This window comes from Elgaria multicarinata, chromosome 4, assembly GCF_023053635.1.
Source record: "Elgaria multicarinata webbii isolate HBS135686 ecotype San Diego chromosome 4, rElgMul1.1.pri, whole genome shotgun sequence".
Lineage (NCBI taxonomy): Eukaryota > Metazoa > Chordata > Lepidosauria > Squamata > Anguidae > Elgaria > Elgaria multicarinata.
The window spans coordinates 17,630,373-17,649,521 of record NC_086174.1 but is presented as its reverse complement, the minus strand read 5'-3'; the positions used below and the strand labels follow the sequence as shown (position 1 = coordinate 17,649,521).

The 19,149-nt window shown below is 44.6% G+C and overlaps 1 protein-coding gene across 27 annotated transcripts in view; it reads right to left on the bottom strand.

Annotated features, from left to right (window-relative positions):
• NRXN1 (neurexin 1) overlaps positions 1 to 19,149 on the bottom strand; it is a 1,218,662-nt gene that overhangs the window by 294,360 nt on the left and 905,153 nt on the right. For all 27 annotated transcript variants that reach the window (XM_063123832.1, XM_063123833.1, XM_063123845.1 and 24 more), the window contains one exon: positions 11,752 to 11,933. In XM_063123832.1, the coding sequence (XP_062979902.1) occupies positions 11,752 to 11,933 (182 nt within the window). The remainder of the gene's footprint in view (positions 1 to 11,751; positions 11,934 to 19,149) is intronic.

Sequence of the window (19,149 nt, the reverse complement as noted above, 5' to 3'; positions counted from 1 at the left end):
AGCAGACCCAGGCTCCCAGCACGGAACCTTCCAACTACCTCCTAGCAGACCCAGGCTCCCAGCACGGAACCTTCCAACTGCCTCCTAGCAGACCCAGGCTCCCAGCACGGAACCTTCCAACTACCTCCTAGCAGACCCAGGCTCCCAGCACGGAACCTTCCAACTGCCTCCTAGCAGACCCAGGCTCCCAGCACGGAACCTTCCAACTGCCTCCTAGCAGACCCAGGCTCCCAGCACAGAACCATCTCACCCCCAGCTGCAACATCTTTTTGGGACTGGGAGCTTAAGAGGCAGGTTCCTTTGGGGGGCGGGTCCGCCACCAGCGGGGTCACCTCCGAAGGGGGCGACACCAAGGCGAGGGCCTGTCCCCTTATTGGTTTGTTTTGTTTTCTCCCCCTACTGACTTATAATTTTGTTGTGAACTTTAAACTTTTTTTAAAAAAACATTTCTTTTCCTATGTTTTAAAACGTATGTTTTAAACTTTGTAATACCGCCTTGAGGCCCATTATTGGGCAAAAGGCGGGATACAAATAAATATAATAAATAAATAACAAATAAACATGGGTGGGAAGGTGCTTTTCCACTCATGTCCTACTTGTGGGTTTGGCCACTGTGTAAACAGAATGCTGGACTAGATGGACCCTTGGTCTGATTCAGTATAGCTCTTTTTATGCTCTTATGTCCTTGAGGTCCTCATCAGCCAGAGGACAGAGTCTTCCTCAATGGTACTGCATTTCTATTTAAACGATGGCAGTCATTTATAAATTTGCACCTACAGATATAAATAAACATATGCAAATATTATGCAAATTGGCATCCCTTTTGTCCTTTCGCCCCTTTCAATGACTAAGTGGCTGCCCTGGACAAAGGCCAACAGTCCCGGGGGTGGGGGGTGGGGTGGGGTTTTCCTGGTTTCTTTTAAGTGCCCACAGAACATCACTGTCAATATTTTTCTTTTCATCTTTTGGAGATGCCTTGTTACAATTTGGCTTGCGTGCGGCTTGCTCAAGTTGTCAGATCTCAATTTTAGGGGCTTCTCCAGGATCTCTAGGAGTTCAATCTCTTAGTGGGGATTGGATGGATGCCCTACTAGGGACACAGCCCTACGCATGTTTAGATAGGAAAAGAAGTTCTACAGTTCTCAGCATTCCCCAGCCAGCCATGCTGGCTGATTCAGTGCCTCTGTAGGTAGATGCACACACATGAACACTAAGGCACAGTTCACCTCCCAAACCCCTCCCCATTCCTCCTTTGCCACCAATCATCGCTGTCCAATGGCCACCCTCCTGAAGGTTCGGCTATTGGGTGGTACAGGAATGAAATAAATAACTAAATAAATTGAAGGGGAGCTGCCACGATAGGGTGTCCACATAGGGAGCTCGCTATGTCATCCTTTAATGTGTTGGCATTACTGGAGTGCCTAAGAGAGAGAGATTAAACTTCACTAAGGGGAGACATGATAGAGGTGTACAAAATTAAGCATGGTGTGTGGAGAATGTGGAGACTTCTTGCTCCCTCTTTCAAAATACTAAAACCCAGGTCATCCCATGAAGCTGACTGGTGGGAGATTCAGGACAGCTAAACGGAAGGACTTCTTCACACAGTGCATAGTTAAATTATGGAATTCACTACCACAAGATGTAGTGATGGCCCCCAATTTGGATGGCTTTAAAAGGGAGTTGGATAAACTCCTGGAGGAGAAAGCTATCAAGGGCTACTAGCCCTGATTTTAATGTGCTACCTCCAGTATCCGAGTTTGCTGGGGTACATGGGTGGGTGGGTGTTGTTGAACCATGACCTGCTTTGTTAGTCCCTGGTCGACAGCTGGTTGGCCACTGTTTGAACAGAGTACTGGACTAGATGGACCCCTGGTCTGATCCAGCATGGCTCTTCTTATGTTCACTAATATTTCTCTAGTCTTACTGATATATATTTTTCTTAGTTCCCTGAAAATTCCTCCAAGGTTTCACCGGATGAGAAACCCCCAGATTTCCTCTGGATTTTGCTCAAGGCCAAATTCCGGCAGTAAAACCAGTTGGATCCCTATTGGATGCCCATACCAAATAATCTGGTTTTGTTTCCAGGCTGACTCAGAGGCACCAGGGAAATCACTGATGCTGAACAACCCTTTCCGCCATTCTTAATAGATGGGAGAGATTTGGATTTTTAAAATTGCAATGCTTTGTGCACAGGCAACTGGTCACTGTCACTGAATTTAATTTAATTCCACCTTGGCCTTGAACAAATATAAGTAGGATTCTACAGTATTTATTTTATTATTTTTCCTATGACAAAGGGCTGTCCCTGAGTATGGCATTTATATATAATATATATATATTTATATATATATATATATAGAGAGAGAGAGAGAGAGAGAGAGAGAGAGAGAGAGAAAGAGAGAGAGAGAGAGAGAGAGAGAGAGAGAATATTCTGATATTTGAGGCCACTGAGGCCTTAGCTAGACCTAAGGATTATCCCAGGCAAATGGAGGGGTCGTCCCTCCCTGCTCCCGTGATCCCCTGTGTGTCATTTGGATGCACAGGGATGATCCCGGGACAATCCCGGGATAAAGGCCTAGTCTAGCTATGGCCTGTGACACCTATGGAACTGATTTGAGAAGTCCAGAGTGGGGTAGTAGTATCAGACCAGCAGGAAGGTCTGGGTTCAAATCCCCATTTGCCTACAAAATGTATTGGGTGGCTTTTGGACAGCCACAATATATTAATATTAATATTAATGTTATCGTTTATATACCTCCACATAGCCGAAGCCATATCATTCTGAATTACATTGCAGGGTTATTGTGAGAGGAGGGGCGGGTGAACACTGACTTACCTGAACTCAATGAAAGAAGGGCAGGATAAAAACAATGTAGATAAATCAATAAATGAATATGCTACTAGAGTGCTGAAAATAGATTAGTTACAAAACACACAGCACCATGCTTTGTTGGTCCCTGGCCGATGGCAGGTTGGCCACTGTGGGAACAGAGTGCTGGACTAGATGGACCCTTGGTCTGATCTAGCATCAGGGCTCTTCTTATGTTCTTAAGTGTTTTACGTGTTTTCAAATAATTTGTAATTTATATTGTTTTGTACACCTGGGATTTCATGTGATGAAGGACAGTCTAGAAAGGGTGTGTGGACATCCGGGGAACCTCAGAGGGCTGAAGTGAGACCCCAGCAGGCCAGATTTGAGGTACTCTGCGCCCTGTGTGTGGTTTCTGGCTCCTCGCGAGTAACTGCGAGGAGCTGGGACAAATCGCGAGGCCTGCCCACATGTTCCGTGGTCTTGGGATGATCCCAAGACCGCAGAAAAAGTGGGCTGAAAGGGTAGGGTGAAATCCTGGGGAAAGGGAGGGATCATCCCTCTCTGCTCCCGGGATCCCCTGTGTGTCATGTGGATGCACAGGGACAATCCCGGGAATCGCCCCATGTTATCGCCCTATCTAGCTATGGCCAAAGTTTAGCAGCGATGCAAAAAAAATACAGTGACAGATTTAAAACAATAGGATTAATGCATGGCTGGTTAGGACTCCATTTAGCTGAATGGCTCACAAGCTAGCCTTGGCATACACCTGATAAATTAATGTTTAATTGTCCAATTCTTTTCAGACTTTCCCCATTCTACCTACCCATTATCTATTTTGCCACTCTAAGCCTACTCATTAATTTCTGCCACTCCTCCTTGCCATTTCTCCCATTGTATGGAAGAAGAAGAAAGGAAATCTTCTAATACTATATTGGATTTTCCTTATTCGTCACAGTGCTGATATTGTAGCATCAGAGAATCTTAGGTTAATTAAGCACAACCTCCTTGGTTTATGTGCATCTCGGCTGCCCTTAATCAAGTGATGTTTTCCTTGGGGCAGGAGCAACTTCCAGATATTGAGTTCACCAATTACTGGTGCAACAAGGCACTCCCATGATGCTTTGTGCAGGTCCAAAATGACCACACGACATACAGCAAAAGAAACAGAAATGCTTCCTCTTAAAATATAAATATAAATGTACAAACACTATATGATTTCAGAATGCTTAGAAGCTTTGTATCTACAATGCAGACTCTACAAATAGTCACCGAAAACACTGGCTGAAAATCCTAAAGGAAAGGCAACAATTCTTCCTCGTGAGATGTCCAAATCAGAAAGTAGTTGTGTTCTGGCAAGTCCTACATCTTTTTGTGTAAGGTCTAGTGGGAATCCCAAAATTCTAGATTTCATTTAGAAAGAAAGAGAACTAACCTCATAGTTCCTAGTCCTCATGGTGCAGAGACAGGTCCAATGGGAAAAAAGTAGTCCACAGAAAATATGTAGCACTCCTGAGAATCCTTCTTAATGGGAAAACTTTTTGTTCTCACTCCCCTTTAAGTAGGAATGAGAGATTCAGCAAAGCTCGACTCTAGGGCCATAGCTAGACCTAAGGTTTATCCCTGGATCGTCCAGGGGTCAAACCTAGAGTGACCATATTTGGGAAACCAAAAAAGAGGACACCTAGTGTGTGTGTAGGGAAGCAGCTTTCTGAGTCCTGCAGAAAGTACGTTATTCCCCCGCCACCGTAAAGAACCAGATTGGAGTGGAGGAGGGGAAAGGATTTCATTCTGCACCACCACCATCCACTCCAGTTGGGGCTTTTTCTATAATGTCCACGAATGACCCACTTTCCCCTTTAAGACCTCAATTGGAGCTCGGGGTGGGGGAATGACGTGCCTCAAGAAAGCATGTCATTCCCTCCTGCCATGCTAATGGCAGCCTTAAAGGGGAAGGTGTGTCATTCCAGGACATTATTGAAAATTATAGAAAATCCCCCCTGACACCATGGAAAGAACAAAAACCAGGACAAATCCGGGGAAATCCTGACAGTTGGTCACCCTAGTCAAACCTGTTCATCTAGGTGACACACAGAGGATCCAGTGCTCAGGCAGGGTGAACCCTGGATGATCCCAAGATAAACCTTAGGTCTAGATGTGGCCTAAATTTCACCTCTGAGCTCAGTCTGCCTCATTTCTGTTCATGATTGTGAGCTTCTTCTTCTTTTGTTTGAATGGGAAACGTGTGAATTTGGGAACAGGTTTTTTTTATGTGCGCGCACCCAAATTCCTTCTTTCCCCCCATTGACTAAAGCATGAAAGTATGCATGAAATATCTATCTATCTATCTATTCTGATATATTAAGGATGTTTGCACACCCAAAGCTTTGGAAGAACACATGAACGGAAATGTGTAAATGTGCGCTTACTTCAGTCCACATAAGGCACCTTTTTCCACACCATCTGAACATGTGGCTGATAGGGAAATGTTTCCATAGGCCATGGAGGAAAATAATAATTTTTGCACATTATTTCATTGTGTGTTGAGGAGTTTCATACGAAGCAGCCGATTCTAATTGCGCAGTCTGTGTTGGCAAGCCTCGGAAATTGAGGCGAATCAAAAGCAGAATCCCCGCAGCCTTCCTAAGACAGTTCACCCCTTTGAGTCTGCGTTAATGACGCTTCCCGTGACATGCAAGGTTCTTCTATGCATGACAATGCTGCTTGGAGATACAACTCAGTTACAAAGCCTGATATGCTGCAGTGTTGTACATTACCGGTGGTTTTAAAATGCTCCCTGTATTAGCAATGGTTAATCGGGAAGGACTGCTGCTATGTAAGTAAATAGTGTTTCTAGTTGAACATTAAGGGCTGAATCAGATGGTCAAGTAGCAATCAAGGAGGGAATTTTCATCCGCTTGGATTCTGCTTGGTTCACATCAATCTTTATAAACTGGGTAATATGGGGAGAACAGGCCTGTGTTTTATTTCTCTGATTAAACCTGCCGTCTGCTTCTGGAATTAAACTTCTTTTAGAAAAAAGAAAAAAGAAAAGAAAACAACAGCATGTATACAGAGAACCTCAGCAAGGACCCAATGATGCTGGTCTGGAGGCTCCTTTAATCTTGCATAAATCAGGCTTTTACGGACACCAGTTATGCAAGGTAGGAGATATACAATTTCTAGAGTCTCCATTGTGCACAACACTGGAGCTCCGGACCCGAGCAGATGGTTTCCGGGCACTCAAAGAGTGGGTTTGCGAATGTCCCGGGACAGTGAGCTGGGTCCATTGGGGCGGACTTCTGGACCCAGTCGGGCAGCCGTGACATCCCTAGGTAGCACACACCCCATGCACATAGATGGTTCCATGTTCAAGCCCTGGCATTTCCAGATGAAAAAGGATCTGGTAACAGGCAATGCAGAAGATTTGTGCTTCAGACCCCAGAGGGTTGCTGCCAGTCAGATCAGGAAGTACTGGGTCAGGCAGGTCAGTGATCCGGCGGTCGGGATGTAGTGATTATGTAAAATCCATTCCGTCTACATTTTATGGATTGACCGTTGTCTGCTCATTGATGGAATCAGGGTGGGATCTACACTACTGCTTATAACGGTTTATAATGGTTATGACAACTGTTCAGGCCCAGGACACATTGCATATACAGTTTTCAAACCTTTTTTAAAGTGTTGTATCCTGCTTGGTGTCGATCGGGCCCTGGGGGTTTTCAAGTTCCCAAATTTTGTGCAAATCCATATTTGTGCAAATTAGCACTTGAGAAAATCTGCAATTCAACCTCTCCCTCCCACAACCAAATGCCCATATTAGCCTTTGAGGGAACTGCACATTCTCAGTGTTGTTATTATTTTATATATATTTTTCTATTACTAAATGTGCATAAAATTTCAGGATGTTGAAAAGACTAGTCTGCAAGTCCCCGGATCTTTGCAACTTGTGGGAAGCTTGTCCTCTGCAGAACCCATGGGTTGGATTCATAGAAACCCAAACTCATTTGAGTCCATTACAGATTTCTCTGACATTTCTATGTGGCACGTAAGAGCAGAAGATGCACAGCCAGCAAAGCCTGTGCAATACTACTGGGCCACAACCTTTCTCCGGCAGAAAGACAGTTTCATATGAAGTTATTTTATGCTCAATTTTGTTACAGGGCAGCGGTGCCGTCCCTGTCTCCAGATGTTGGCACAGCTTCAGACTGAAACACACGCCATGGGTTCCAAGGGGGAAGCTGCCACGTTGCAGCCATTCCAGATGGCCGAGCAAGTAAGAGCCATCTTGCGGGCGGCCCTTTGCCTTGCTCTTGAGAGTGTTTCATTTTAAGCAGCCTGTATTTCTGGTTTTCTATTTTCTACTAATTGGTTGCTGCTCTTGTGTAATTCAACGAAGCGGAATGGCGGTAGATTCAAGGCAGATGAAAGGAAGTTCTTCTTCACACAGTGTGTAGTTACTATGGAATTCGCTACTGCAAGATGTAACGATGGCCACCAACTTAAGAAGGGGTTAGACAAATTCATGAAGGACAACAAAGTCAATGGCTACTATCTCCAAGATCAGAGGCAGTACGCTGGGGAACATGAGGAAGGGGGATGCCATTGATTTCATATTCTGGCTTCCCATAGGCATCTGTTTGTCCATTGTGTGAACAAAACGCTAGACTGTATAGGCCTTTGTTCTGATCAAGCTTCGGAGCAGGAGGGGCAGAGACTGTGCAGTGCTTGGGATGTTGTCTAAACTGGCTTCCATGGTCTCCTTGAGCATGTCTCAGGTATGCCTTATCCCGGGGATTGCCCCAGGATCATCCCTATGCGTCCACAGCGGATCCCGGGGGCAGGGACGGAACATCCCTGCATTTTCCCAGGATAACCAAGATGGCTTTTAGCCCAGTTTTTCCCGTGGTCTCAGGATCGTCCCAAGACTACAGGAAGTATGGGCAGTCATCCTGGTTTCGTCCCAGTTCCTTGTGAGTAAACATGAGGAGCCGGGAACCAGGCATGGGGCATGGAGCTCTTCAGGCACTCTGTGCCCATCAGGGGTGGGGAGGGGAAATGGATTGTGTGTTTTTTACCTTGTTATTTTTGCTGGAGCGCTTGTGCGCTCCAGTTCTTCTTGTTCTTTTTTTAAAAAAATGGCCGCCGTGATGGGAACAATGCCCGAGATGTTACGCAGCCCATGTGGACTGAGGGGGAGGATCCCATGATTAGCATATCACGAGATCCTCCCTCTCCCCTTCCCTGGTGTAGACATGCCCCTCCCCTCCCCACCCCTGAAACTACCCGCCTTTTGCCCTCTCCACTCTCTGCTTACCGAGCGCGGAGAGACAGCCGACATGGTTCACTCCGTGCTGGCTGTGAGGGGGAACGGAGGGGGAGTGTGGTTTCCTGGCTCCCAGTTCAGAGCTCCGTCTATGAGCTCAGAGCCAGAAAAATGAACAAGCCTATGTCCACCACTACCCCCAGACCCTGCGTAGGAGACATAGGATTGCTCCCTACACTGTATTTTTAATGTTTGATTCTGTGAGCCACCTTCCGAAGAACTGCTCCTTAAAACAGCTCACAAATGGTTAAATAAACGAATAAACACACAAGGACGCTAGTCCTTAAGGTTGCTGCAACAATGAAGTGCAATGGCAAGCACATTTTATCATCCTGTAGGCATTCCAACATCAGTGCAGGCAAACAGGCTAGCATGGATCAAGAGGAGCTCAGAAGAGGGGCAGGTTTGAATACAAAAATGCAGACCACGTCATTTAGGAACATAAGAAGAGACAAGCTGGATCAGACCACGTGCCTAGCTTCCAGGATGGTACAATGTGATTTCGAAAAAATCACCATAGCAAGTTTTCCGAGGCGGAAAGTGTAAACTGCTGATAGATCAATAAGTAATTTCTTCCAAGAGGAACTCTTCCTTCTTCAGCAAAGTAGCAAGGTTGTTAAATCAAACTCAAACTTAATACATTAACAAAGTTGAGATTAATCTAAACTGCGAAAATTCTCGGCTGCCCTACTTAAGTTTATCTCAACTGATCATTTATTTATGCTGCCATAAAAACCCAGGCGCTTTCCACGGCGATTGCTGCTTATTGGCTCTAAGGCAACTTGAAATTAGCCTGCTCGACTTTTCAGGGTGACGACTGCGTTTTCTGCTCAAAATTTATCACAGCGCAGTAATGGCGGGATCAGGCGGCTCTCGTAAGGATTAACAACGCACCCGGCCAAATGGGATCATTACCATTCCTCTGACAGATTCCTTCTCTAATCTGCTAGGACTAATATATCCTTCCCCGACATTCATATAAATGAACTGCCATATATTACAATAGTTGAGAACACTGATGGCAGCCAGCTCTGAAAACAGATGACTTGGGCCATAGCTAGACCTGAGGTTTATCCCTGGATCGTCCAGGGGTCAAACCTGTTCATCTAGGTGACACACAGGGGATCCAGTGCTCAGGCAGGGGCGAACCCTGGATGATCCCAGGATAAACCTTAGGTCTAGCTGTGGCCCTGGACACTGGAGTCAAGGTGTTTCCCCTTCCTCCTCGGATCTATTTTGGAGTAGACTGAGCATCCAGATCAAGGATGCAGAAACCCTGGCCTGGAGGATAAATCCAGTCTGCCTGGGGTCCCAACCCAGCCCTCCAGGTTTTCCCAAACAGCCATGTTCGATTTCCTGCTACAACTAATCATTTTGTGGTTTTCATGGCTTTTGTGCAGTTCTTTCTCCATTCCAAGAACTTTTAATGTGTCTCCTATGGCCTAGTTACTGGCAGTAAGAACCTGAAGTTAAAATATGTTGATATTTTTGAGCCCAACCCCTTTTGCCTTCACCCCGCCCTGCCCGTTGGGATGTGTCCCCTGTGAGTTTCTCCAAAATGGAACTGTCCTTCAGGCTGGAAGAGGTTCAAGATGGTGCTGTCCAAACTGAAATCAATATTGACCCCTACAAAAGCCATGTTTGGCTAGTTAGCCAGCTCCTTTCCCCAGCCATCTTTGAGCAACCAAGCCAGGCAAGTGTTTGGGGAGGGGAGTAGGTTTTCTGGATAAGGAGGCATTTTGGGAGTGGGGATGATGTCAGGTTTCTGCACTGTCATGAGGCCTCATGATTTTAGCTAGGATTTAATTAGAACTAGTTTGGAATGTTTGGAATCTCATGGCAAGTTCTTAGAAATCCAAAGACCAATCCTTGTGCAGAGTGCTTTCAAAGTCCCAGATGGTGATGGATCCAAACCAGGAGGGATTTCGGGACATGAGATGAGATGTTCCTAGCAAAGGCTTGTTACCTTTGCCTTGGCTTATAAAGGGAGGCATAGGCCTCCTCCAGACCACTTGAAAGACAGGGGCTTTGGCCCTTCAGCAATGCCCCTGTCCAAACAGGGCAGAACTGCTCAGCCAACCAAGCTTTAATCTGAGTGACTCCTTCTGCAAAGCTCCCACCTCTTCCAAAACTCTACCAGGTTCTCCAGACGGGACTCACAGCAATGCCGAAATCTACTCCTGACACTTCGAGGGCCTGGCATCCCAAGACCCTTCTGTGCTCAATTCATCATCACCACCCCCATGTCCTTGGCAAAGGTGATATGGAAAGTGGGAAGAGTTCTTTTTAAGGCTCTTCTGGGCACATGGGATATGTCTAGTAGGGGTGTGCACAGACCCCCCACTCCGCTTCACTTTAAGATCCGCCATTTTCGGATCGGCCCGCTCCGCCCCGCCCCCACTCCGCCTGTGCCCACTCCGCTCCGCTCGGAGCTCCAGCTCCGGATCGGAGCTCCGGTCCCCCCCCCATAGGGGGAGTTACCGGGCCCTGCCGCCATCGCCGCCCATGCGGCAACGGCGGCAGAGCCCGGTAAGGAGGAGGGGGGCCTTACCTCCCTCCGTCCGTGGTCCGTCGCCGTCTTCAATTGAGCCCGTGGTTCCACCAGGAAGTCTGGGCCGCAAGTGCGGCCCAGACTTCCTGCTGGAACCACGGGCTCAATTGGAGATGCTGACGGACCGCGGACGGAGGCAGGTAAGGGAGAGGAGGGTGGGGGGGTTACCGGGCCCTGCTGCCGTCGCCGCATGGGCGACAGCGACAGCGGCAGGGCCCGGTAAACCCCACTTACCTTTCCAGCGGAGCTCCGGATCGAGGCGAAGGATCCGCCTTCACCTCGATCCTCTTCGCCACGCTCCGCCGGCCCCCCAATCCTCTTCGCCTCCGCCTTAACGGCAGGCGAAGCCCCCCGCTCCGCTACTGCTTCTCCGGTCCGATTAGAAGCGGAGCACATCCCTAATGTCTAGGACAGATGAAGGCTAGAGCTCCTTTCCATGTTACCCAGTTTCACAGGATGAAACATACCTGCATGAAGTCATCTAACAGTGAAGTCAGTGGCATTTGAGAGATCTGGAAAATTAGTCCAGACACACTGAATTATTTCCAGAATGGATCCTAAAAGGGGGGTTGGGATGGGTTCCTGGCAGTCACAAGCTGCAAGATGTCTGGTTACAGAGTGTCTGGAATATTCTAAGCTTGCCTGAAACTTAAATACATTACCAGCTTCACAACCTAAGTACATAGTTTGCAATCTCATCCAGTTCTCACCAATCACTGCAACAGCCGAAAGAGAAGGCTCCTGTTTTACAAAGATAATTCAGAACCCAATCTATAGCCTTGTTCAATCCCACTGAAATCAGCCGCTCTAAAATGGTTCGAAATCCTGCATTTTGCCCTTCACCAATAGGATGAGACTCTCCCCGCCAACAAAAAAACCACACCCTTCTTCCGAAAATTGGATTGAAATTTATAAATCGCTTAACTACTTTGGGGGGAGGGGAAAATGTTACTCAATGGCGAGAAATCAATTTCAGAAAAGGACAGTATTGTAAGAGCCACAGCGAAAGCAGGAATCGGAATGCAGAGATAAACAGTCGCATCATATTCTGCTGACAGTACTTACGATGTGCAGCTCTAAGTAATCACCGAGCCCAGTAGAGCTATCCACTCTCACCAAGATGGCTTCCTTCTGAGATGTGCTAAACCCTATTGCCAGCCTATCTGCTCGCGTGCTGGGTCGGTCGTTGGGAGGCCACGTATATGTGATCTGTCCACCACCTTTGCTAAATATATAAGTTGTTCCCGCTGTAAGAGAAAAAGAAAATTCATTAGAATTTTTACAGTAGCCTGACCCTTTAAATACAACAACAATCAACTCTTACAAGGATGAGCAAATCCGTCAATTCCATTTTCAGTCAGCTTCATATTTCTCCAACCTTAAATTTATCTCCAACTCTGAGATTTTTTTTCAATCCTAAACTTGGCTCGTCCCAAACCTTTAAGTCTGCATGAAAATTTGTACTCATTTTGGTGTGCATGTCTCTGAACACGTCCCTTTCTGTGCACAATCTTGTCTAATGTAGACAGTTGGTGCAAGTTATTTTCCTAATATAAAGCATGTTTGTACATTATTTGCACTAGTATATATGTATCTATCCCAGAGAGCAACATTTGGATAAATGCAAATTTTGAAGGATAAGCAAGTTTCGAATCGCGTATTATTCACAAGTGCAAAATTAAATATGTTCACATTAAAAGGAGGACTGAATGAATTTCCCCCCATCGTTTCACATATTACAATCTTGGCCTTATGACCCTCTGAGGGCCTGTTGAGAAGACAAGTTAAACTCTGCCGGTTAAGGCTTTTGATTAAGCAGCTGGGTTTAAGGTGACTTATGCAATACGTTTTGCTAAACCCTGGTCACTCACTAACCACAGTCGTACCATCTGCAGCAGGGTGAGCGGCTCTAACCATGGCTTACAGTGTTGTGTGTGACAGCACAGATTGTGGTTAGTGCTAACTCCAGTGAACCACAGTTTCACTAACCACAGAGCCTGAAGCGTCATCTCAACATGCCCACTGAAACGCTCTCTAACCTTTTGTCTGTTTTGTACTTGTGTCAGGGATGTCCTCATACTCAGGCTGAAATCCTATGCTGGGGAACTCAATGGCTAACAACTATTACCCAGAGGACCTTTTCTTCTGCCGCTCCCAGTTTGTGGAATGGCTTGCCAGGAGAGATTCGTCAACTTAATAGTCTTCCGGAATTTAAGAAAGCCATAAAGACTGATCTCTTCCGGCAGGCCTACCCAGCTGAATTTTAAATTTGTCTTTTAATGATGTGCTGCTTTTAGTGATGCATTGGTTTTAAATGTTTTAATTAATTGTATTGATGTTTGCGTTTGTGTTGTGCCCCGCCTTGATCCAGAGGGAGAGGCGGGTAACAAATAAATTCTTCTTCATCATCATCATCATCATCATCATCATCATCATTGGTCTTTCTTCTGAGTAGGAATCCATAAGATTGAATTGTTAATAATTGATGACCTCCCACAGTCTGTCTGACTTCTAGTTCTAGGCCTTAGCTAGACCTACCTGTTATTGTGTGACGGAGGGGTGAAGGTCTCACGATGTTTTTATCATGAGACACCCCCCTTTGTTTACACATGGTGCGCAATGACCTCAGAGGGAGAGGTCCACCATTTTGTTTGTTTTTCTTAAAGGGGAAGATGAGCACAAGCGCTCGTCCTCAAAAGGTTAGGTTTTTACCATATTTCTTCAATTCTAAAACACACTTCCCCCCCCCATATAAACATCTCTAAAAACGGGGTTTGTCTTAGAATCATGGGTGTGTTTATTATTTCTTAGAATCAAAGCCTTTTTTCTGTTGGTGGTACTGAAATTAGTGTGCGTCTTACAATCGATGGCGTCTTAGAATCAAAGAAATACGGTATATATATTTTCCGCTCTCCCCCCACCCCACCCCCGATGGGCGCAGTGCACCTGAGCTCTGCGCCCCGTGCATGGGTCCCAGCTCCTCGCGAGAAACCAGGACAAACCACGATGCCCGGCCACACATTCCGTGGTCTCGGGATCAGCCCAGGACCATGGAAAAAATGGGCTCAAAGGGTAGGGCGAGATCTTGGGACAAGGGAGGGATCATCCTTCCCTGATCCTGGGATCCCCTGTGTGTCATGTGGATGCGCAGGGATGATCCTAGGGATCGCCCCGGGATTTTGCCCCATCTAGCTAAGGCCCTAGTTCCTTAGAACTTGTATCACTTGCTGCTCAACTGCCACAAACATTCTCTAAGGCCAAATCTACGCCAAGCAGGATATGACACTTTGAAAACAGTTTGAAAACTGTACATTGAGTGTGTCCTGGGTCCCAATAGTTGTTACTACTGTTATAAACCATTTTAAAGCAGTAGTGTAGATCCTGCCTACGTTTGGAAGTTCACAGACCAATTCCTTTCTTTCAGACCATTTGGGTGTTTATGTGTTTAATTTTGGTGTCTACGTGTTTCTTTTAATTTACACATTTCTGTACAAGCCAATGTACATTTCTTACACATTTCTGTACAAGCCAATGGAAACCAACCATTTTTTTCAGGTGGGCCCATTTTACTTCCAAAGTAGGTGGGACTACAACAGAATTCATGAGTTTGAAATACCCATAGAAGGAGCATATTAGTGGGAAGATGCAGGTTCAAATCTCTGCTCAGTCATGAAGCTTTCTGGGGGTACCTGGGACTGTCACTATCCTTCAGCCCAATCTACCTCATAGGGTTGTTGCAAGGTTAAAAATGATGACTTAATCTCCTTGGCGGAATGGTGGGATATAAATGTAACAATAAATGTATACATTAGATCCACAGGGGCACATTTAGACATGCAACTCAGGTGATAATCCCTAGCAAGTATGTGAGAGAATACATATATGTGAATAAAACATGTACATATATGTCTCAGAGTAAAATGGAACTAGGAACTAGTGACAATGAAACTGAATGTGCCCCAACAACCACTTTCTTGAAATAGATGTGTTTCTGTTAGCATTTCATGCACAACTTTTGGGGCTGCTAAAATTAATTAGTTTGGCAACAGTTTTCAATACTTTCTTTGTGTTTTTCTTAAGTTTAAGCAGTGTAAGAAATCTACATGGTATTGTCTATAATTTTTTACAAGTGTTCCAATAAAACTTTCAACATAATACAACATGTAGGTCACATTGAGGCCATAGCTAGACCTAAAGTTTTTCCCAGGATCATCCCGGGTTCATCCCTGCCTGAGCGTTGGATGCCCTGTGTGGCACTTAGATGAACAGGTTTGACCCCAGGACAATCCTGGGATAAACCTTAGGTCTAGCTACGGCCTGAATGTCCTTTAATTTTGCAGAGGTGGGCAACTTGCAGCCCTCTAGATGATTTGCCCTACAACTCCAATAAGCTCTAGTCAGGACAGACAGAAAGGCAAAAATATCTGGAAGCCTATAAGTTGCCTCCCCTGCCTTAAGGCATCGGAACATTTTCTGATACACACTGGAAAGAAATCAAATGGAAATGAACCTAATTTCTATAGGAATCAATTCAAACTTTTTCGGAAAACCCACATCACTGTAAACATTTCTGTCAGGTATCTTCTTCCATATCCCAATACATCCCCCCAAAACTGCCCTACAACTGGGGATGTACAAGAATTTTGATTCACTTTGCAAATCATTTGAATTCGCACTGCTTGGTATACCGAATGTGAACATGAATGTGAGCGTGTCTTTTTCAAAGAGGTCGCCTGCAAATTCCCAAACTTTAAAAAATGAATATTTTGAGAAACGCACACTTTAAAATGCATTTTAAAAACAAGTACACATTTTAACGATTTAGTTAGGAAGGGTGAGAGCACTTTTAAAAATTAAGCATGGAAATGCACATCTTCCCTGTTCAAAATGGGCACTTTTCCCATGCAAATGGAGAAAAATCAGGTTGCAAATGAGAACGAGAGTGATACAAACTGAGCTACAAATTGGGATACAGAATATCTTGGTGAACATGAGTATCCCTGGTTGTCACATCCCTGCTTACAACACAATAATCTACATGTTCGAGGATGGGCAAAAATCCTGGAGAACGCTCAGGTAGACTCCTTCAGCCTGATACATTAACTTTTCCCGGCCTAGTATGTAGGTTCAACATTTGAGCATACAACTGCTCCTCCTTACTTCCATCACTCGATTCTGAAATAATAAGGTCCCAGGAGGACTACATCACATTTCCCCCGAACAGATAGTTTGTCCCTAAATAAATCAGAATATAGTTTGAAACAAGCACAAGAAACTGCAAACAGGATGCCTTCTGGGAGATGCCTATATAGTAATGTGTACCTTTATAACTAACCACAGAAACTTCTCAAGTAATTGTGATAATAAACTGCTGAGCCACCCACCCTTACCTGTCTCCCTCAGGGAAGAAGGCATTGACTAAAAGAAAAGTCTCATTCCTCGACGATTTTTAAGGAGTATGGGAGCTTAGCTCATTTCCCTCTGCTGTCTCCCCAAACTCCAGGGGGAAAGCGGAATCATGCACACAGGCTTTTCCACATGGTATGATGAATAAGTTTTCTTTAATTAACTGCAGTATTGGGGGGGGGACGTTACTGAGACCACAGCAGATGGAAAGGGGGGTTATTGCTGTCCTCCCTAGCTACAATTGGGACAAAGGGCTCATCTACACCAAGCAGGATATTCCACTATGAAAGTGGTATATGAAAGGCAGGATCTACACTACAGCTTTATAGTGGTACTGAAGAGCACTGACAACTGTTGGGGCCCATTGACACATCTACACCAAGCAGGATATAACACTATGAAAGTGGTATGAAAGCAGTATGTGGTATGTGTCAATGGGCCCCAACAGTGGTCAGTGCATTTCAGTACCGCTATAAAGCAGTAGTGTGGCTCCTGCCTTTTATAAACCTCTTTCAGACCACTTTCGTGGGATATCCTGCTTGGTTTAGATGACCCCAGGGTCAAATGACTGGATATACACTACTGAGCAGTAGTGTATATCCTGAAGTGCACTTCAAGACCGCTATAAAGTAGTGTGGCTCCTGCCTTTTATATACCACTTTCATACTGCTTTCATAGTAGAATATCCTGCTTGGTGTAGATGTGCCCAAAGTTCCTCTCCCCCAAACAGGTGGAGGTAGAAGATTTAGAAGAAGAAAAAACTTCTGTTGTGGGAACTTTTTTCTAAGCCTTGTAGCTGCAGCTTGGGCAGGGTGTTTCCCCCTCCCAATTCCAGCTAGGGAGGAAAGAGATCACACCCCCCCCCCATTCCTCATGCACTGCAGTCCCCATAACCTTCGCACCTCAAATACGTGAGTATTTTTCTAAGCCAAGATGGAGCCATAGACTATGCATTTGGTGTAACATCTCGTCTGTTCCGAAGGCCCTGACATGAGCGCTGGGTCTCGTTCGCTCTGCTTTCAGCAGAAAAGACTGAAAATGGGAACCATGGTAGATTTTTCAAACATCCCAATTGTTTTTCTTCCAGAAAACTCTTGCAGCTTTCCAGTTTGAGACACACACCCACACACCCACCCCTACTGATATATAAGCAACAGTAATGTTTTAAGCAAGTGCCACTCATAAGTACTAAAATCCACCAAGAATAAAATTTAACTGCACAGTGTCCTCATGGCTTCCCGGAGCCATAAATAACTCTCTATATCTTATAGTGAATTAGCAACTGAGTTCCCCAACCACTTTTCTAAAACTAGGCCCTAACTGAAAAGGATATCACACACACACCCTTTTCCCCCAACAACAAACAAGCTCATGTGGAAATAGGATGAAATCAGGTTGAATTTAAAAAAGGACAATCTCAATGGGAACCCTGCTAGTCAGAGAAAAAAAGAAAACTGAGCTAGATATGGGGATGGCCAGAACTGTCGATCTTAATATACTTTTAACTTTTGTATATCTCTATAGGTTTTTAATGTATATGTTTTTAATTTTGTAATGCCGCTTTGAGGCCCAGCATTGGGCAAAAGGTGGGATATAATAATAATAATAATAATAATAATAATAATAATAATAATAATAATAATAATAATATCGTAGCTCAGTTTTATTAACTTTGACTAGCAGGGACCCCACTTTCAGTCTCTACTCTCTCCATATTATATAAAACTGGAGAGACTAGAGACTGAACTGAGGATACATGGTACAACAGGGATTGAACCCGGGAGAATACATAGATAGATAGATAGATAGATAGATAGATAGATAGATAGATAAATAGATAGATAGATTTGCTATGGGTGTATGAGAATTTCATCTCTGTACTTAAAGCATGTGAACATATTCCGAGCAGGAGTGCTGTTTTTCAAGGAAGCTTTGCCAATTCTTAAATTTCCAATTGTGTTTGAAAACCCCCAATTGTGGTTGAAAAACTTGCGTCAAAAATTAAGGAAAAGTCAACATCTAGGTTTACAACTGAATGGAAACCTCTTATAGACTTTTTGCGGGATCTAGAAAAAAATGACCTGTTTGTCTGTGGATTCAGCGAATAAGAAGAAAATTTTTAGACATCAAAAAGAGGGGAATTTCTCATTTTTGGTTTTTTTTTGTGATTAAAGAGTAAGAGAACTTATTGTTACTTATTTTTGCTGTGGAGAAAATCGGAAGCCCATTTTAAATGTGCATGTGTTATTTTTGTGATGTTTGTTTACTTGTCTGGTTTTTATGGTTGGAAATAACAATGAAAAAAGAAAACGAAAAGAAAAACTCCTATTTTTAAATAAAAAAAAACAAAAAAAAAACCCTGCACACTTTGCAATGCGCTTTTTTGTGGGGGGGGGACACCACACATTTTCATGCTTTAGTCAATGGGGGAAAGCACACACTTCTGGGGGGGGGGGATATGCACAGAAATGCACGCTTCTCATGGTCGAATGAGCCGGAAAACAGGTTGAAAATAGGAGCAATCACAAACAAGCTTCAAAGTATTTTTCTGAGAATTTAGGCCATCTTGAAAATTGCTGGTTCTGCCATCCCTATTATTTGCTCTCCCAAGCAAGCAGCAGCCCCCCCTCCAAAAAAAATCCTTCTTTCAACTTGGTGGGTCACACATTGTTCAGGCCTGGTCTTGTTTATGTAACGGCAATTGCATGGAAGATATCGTGGGAGGCGGAGAACGCATAAGAAATAAATTCAGGTGATGGTTTGATGTGGTTGATCAGTTTGTGGCAGAAAAAAAATAGTGAATGGGATGGCAGCGCTTTGCTTCAGCAGCCATGCGGCTGTGCTAAAGATAATGAATACAGCCTATGAAAGACGCGTCTGATTTGTGGGAGATGCGTACAGTTAAAAAAAAAAGTGCTGGTAATTGGAACCCATCACATTTCTCTCTCCCTTTTCAACACAGATCTTTACTCATTTAATTAGAGTTTGTTTGTTTGTTTCTTTGTTTTTACATAAAACTTTTTGGGATTGCAGAAGGGCTAAAAATATATATCAGCT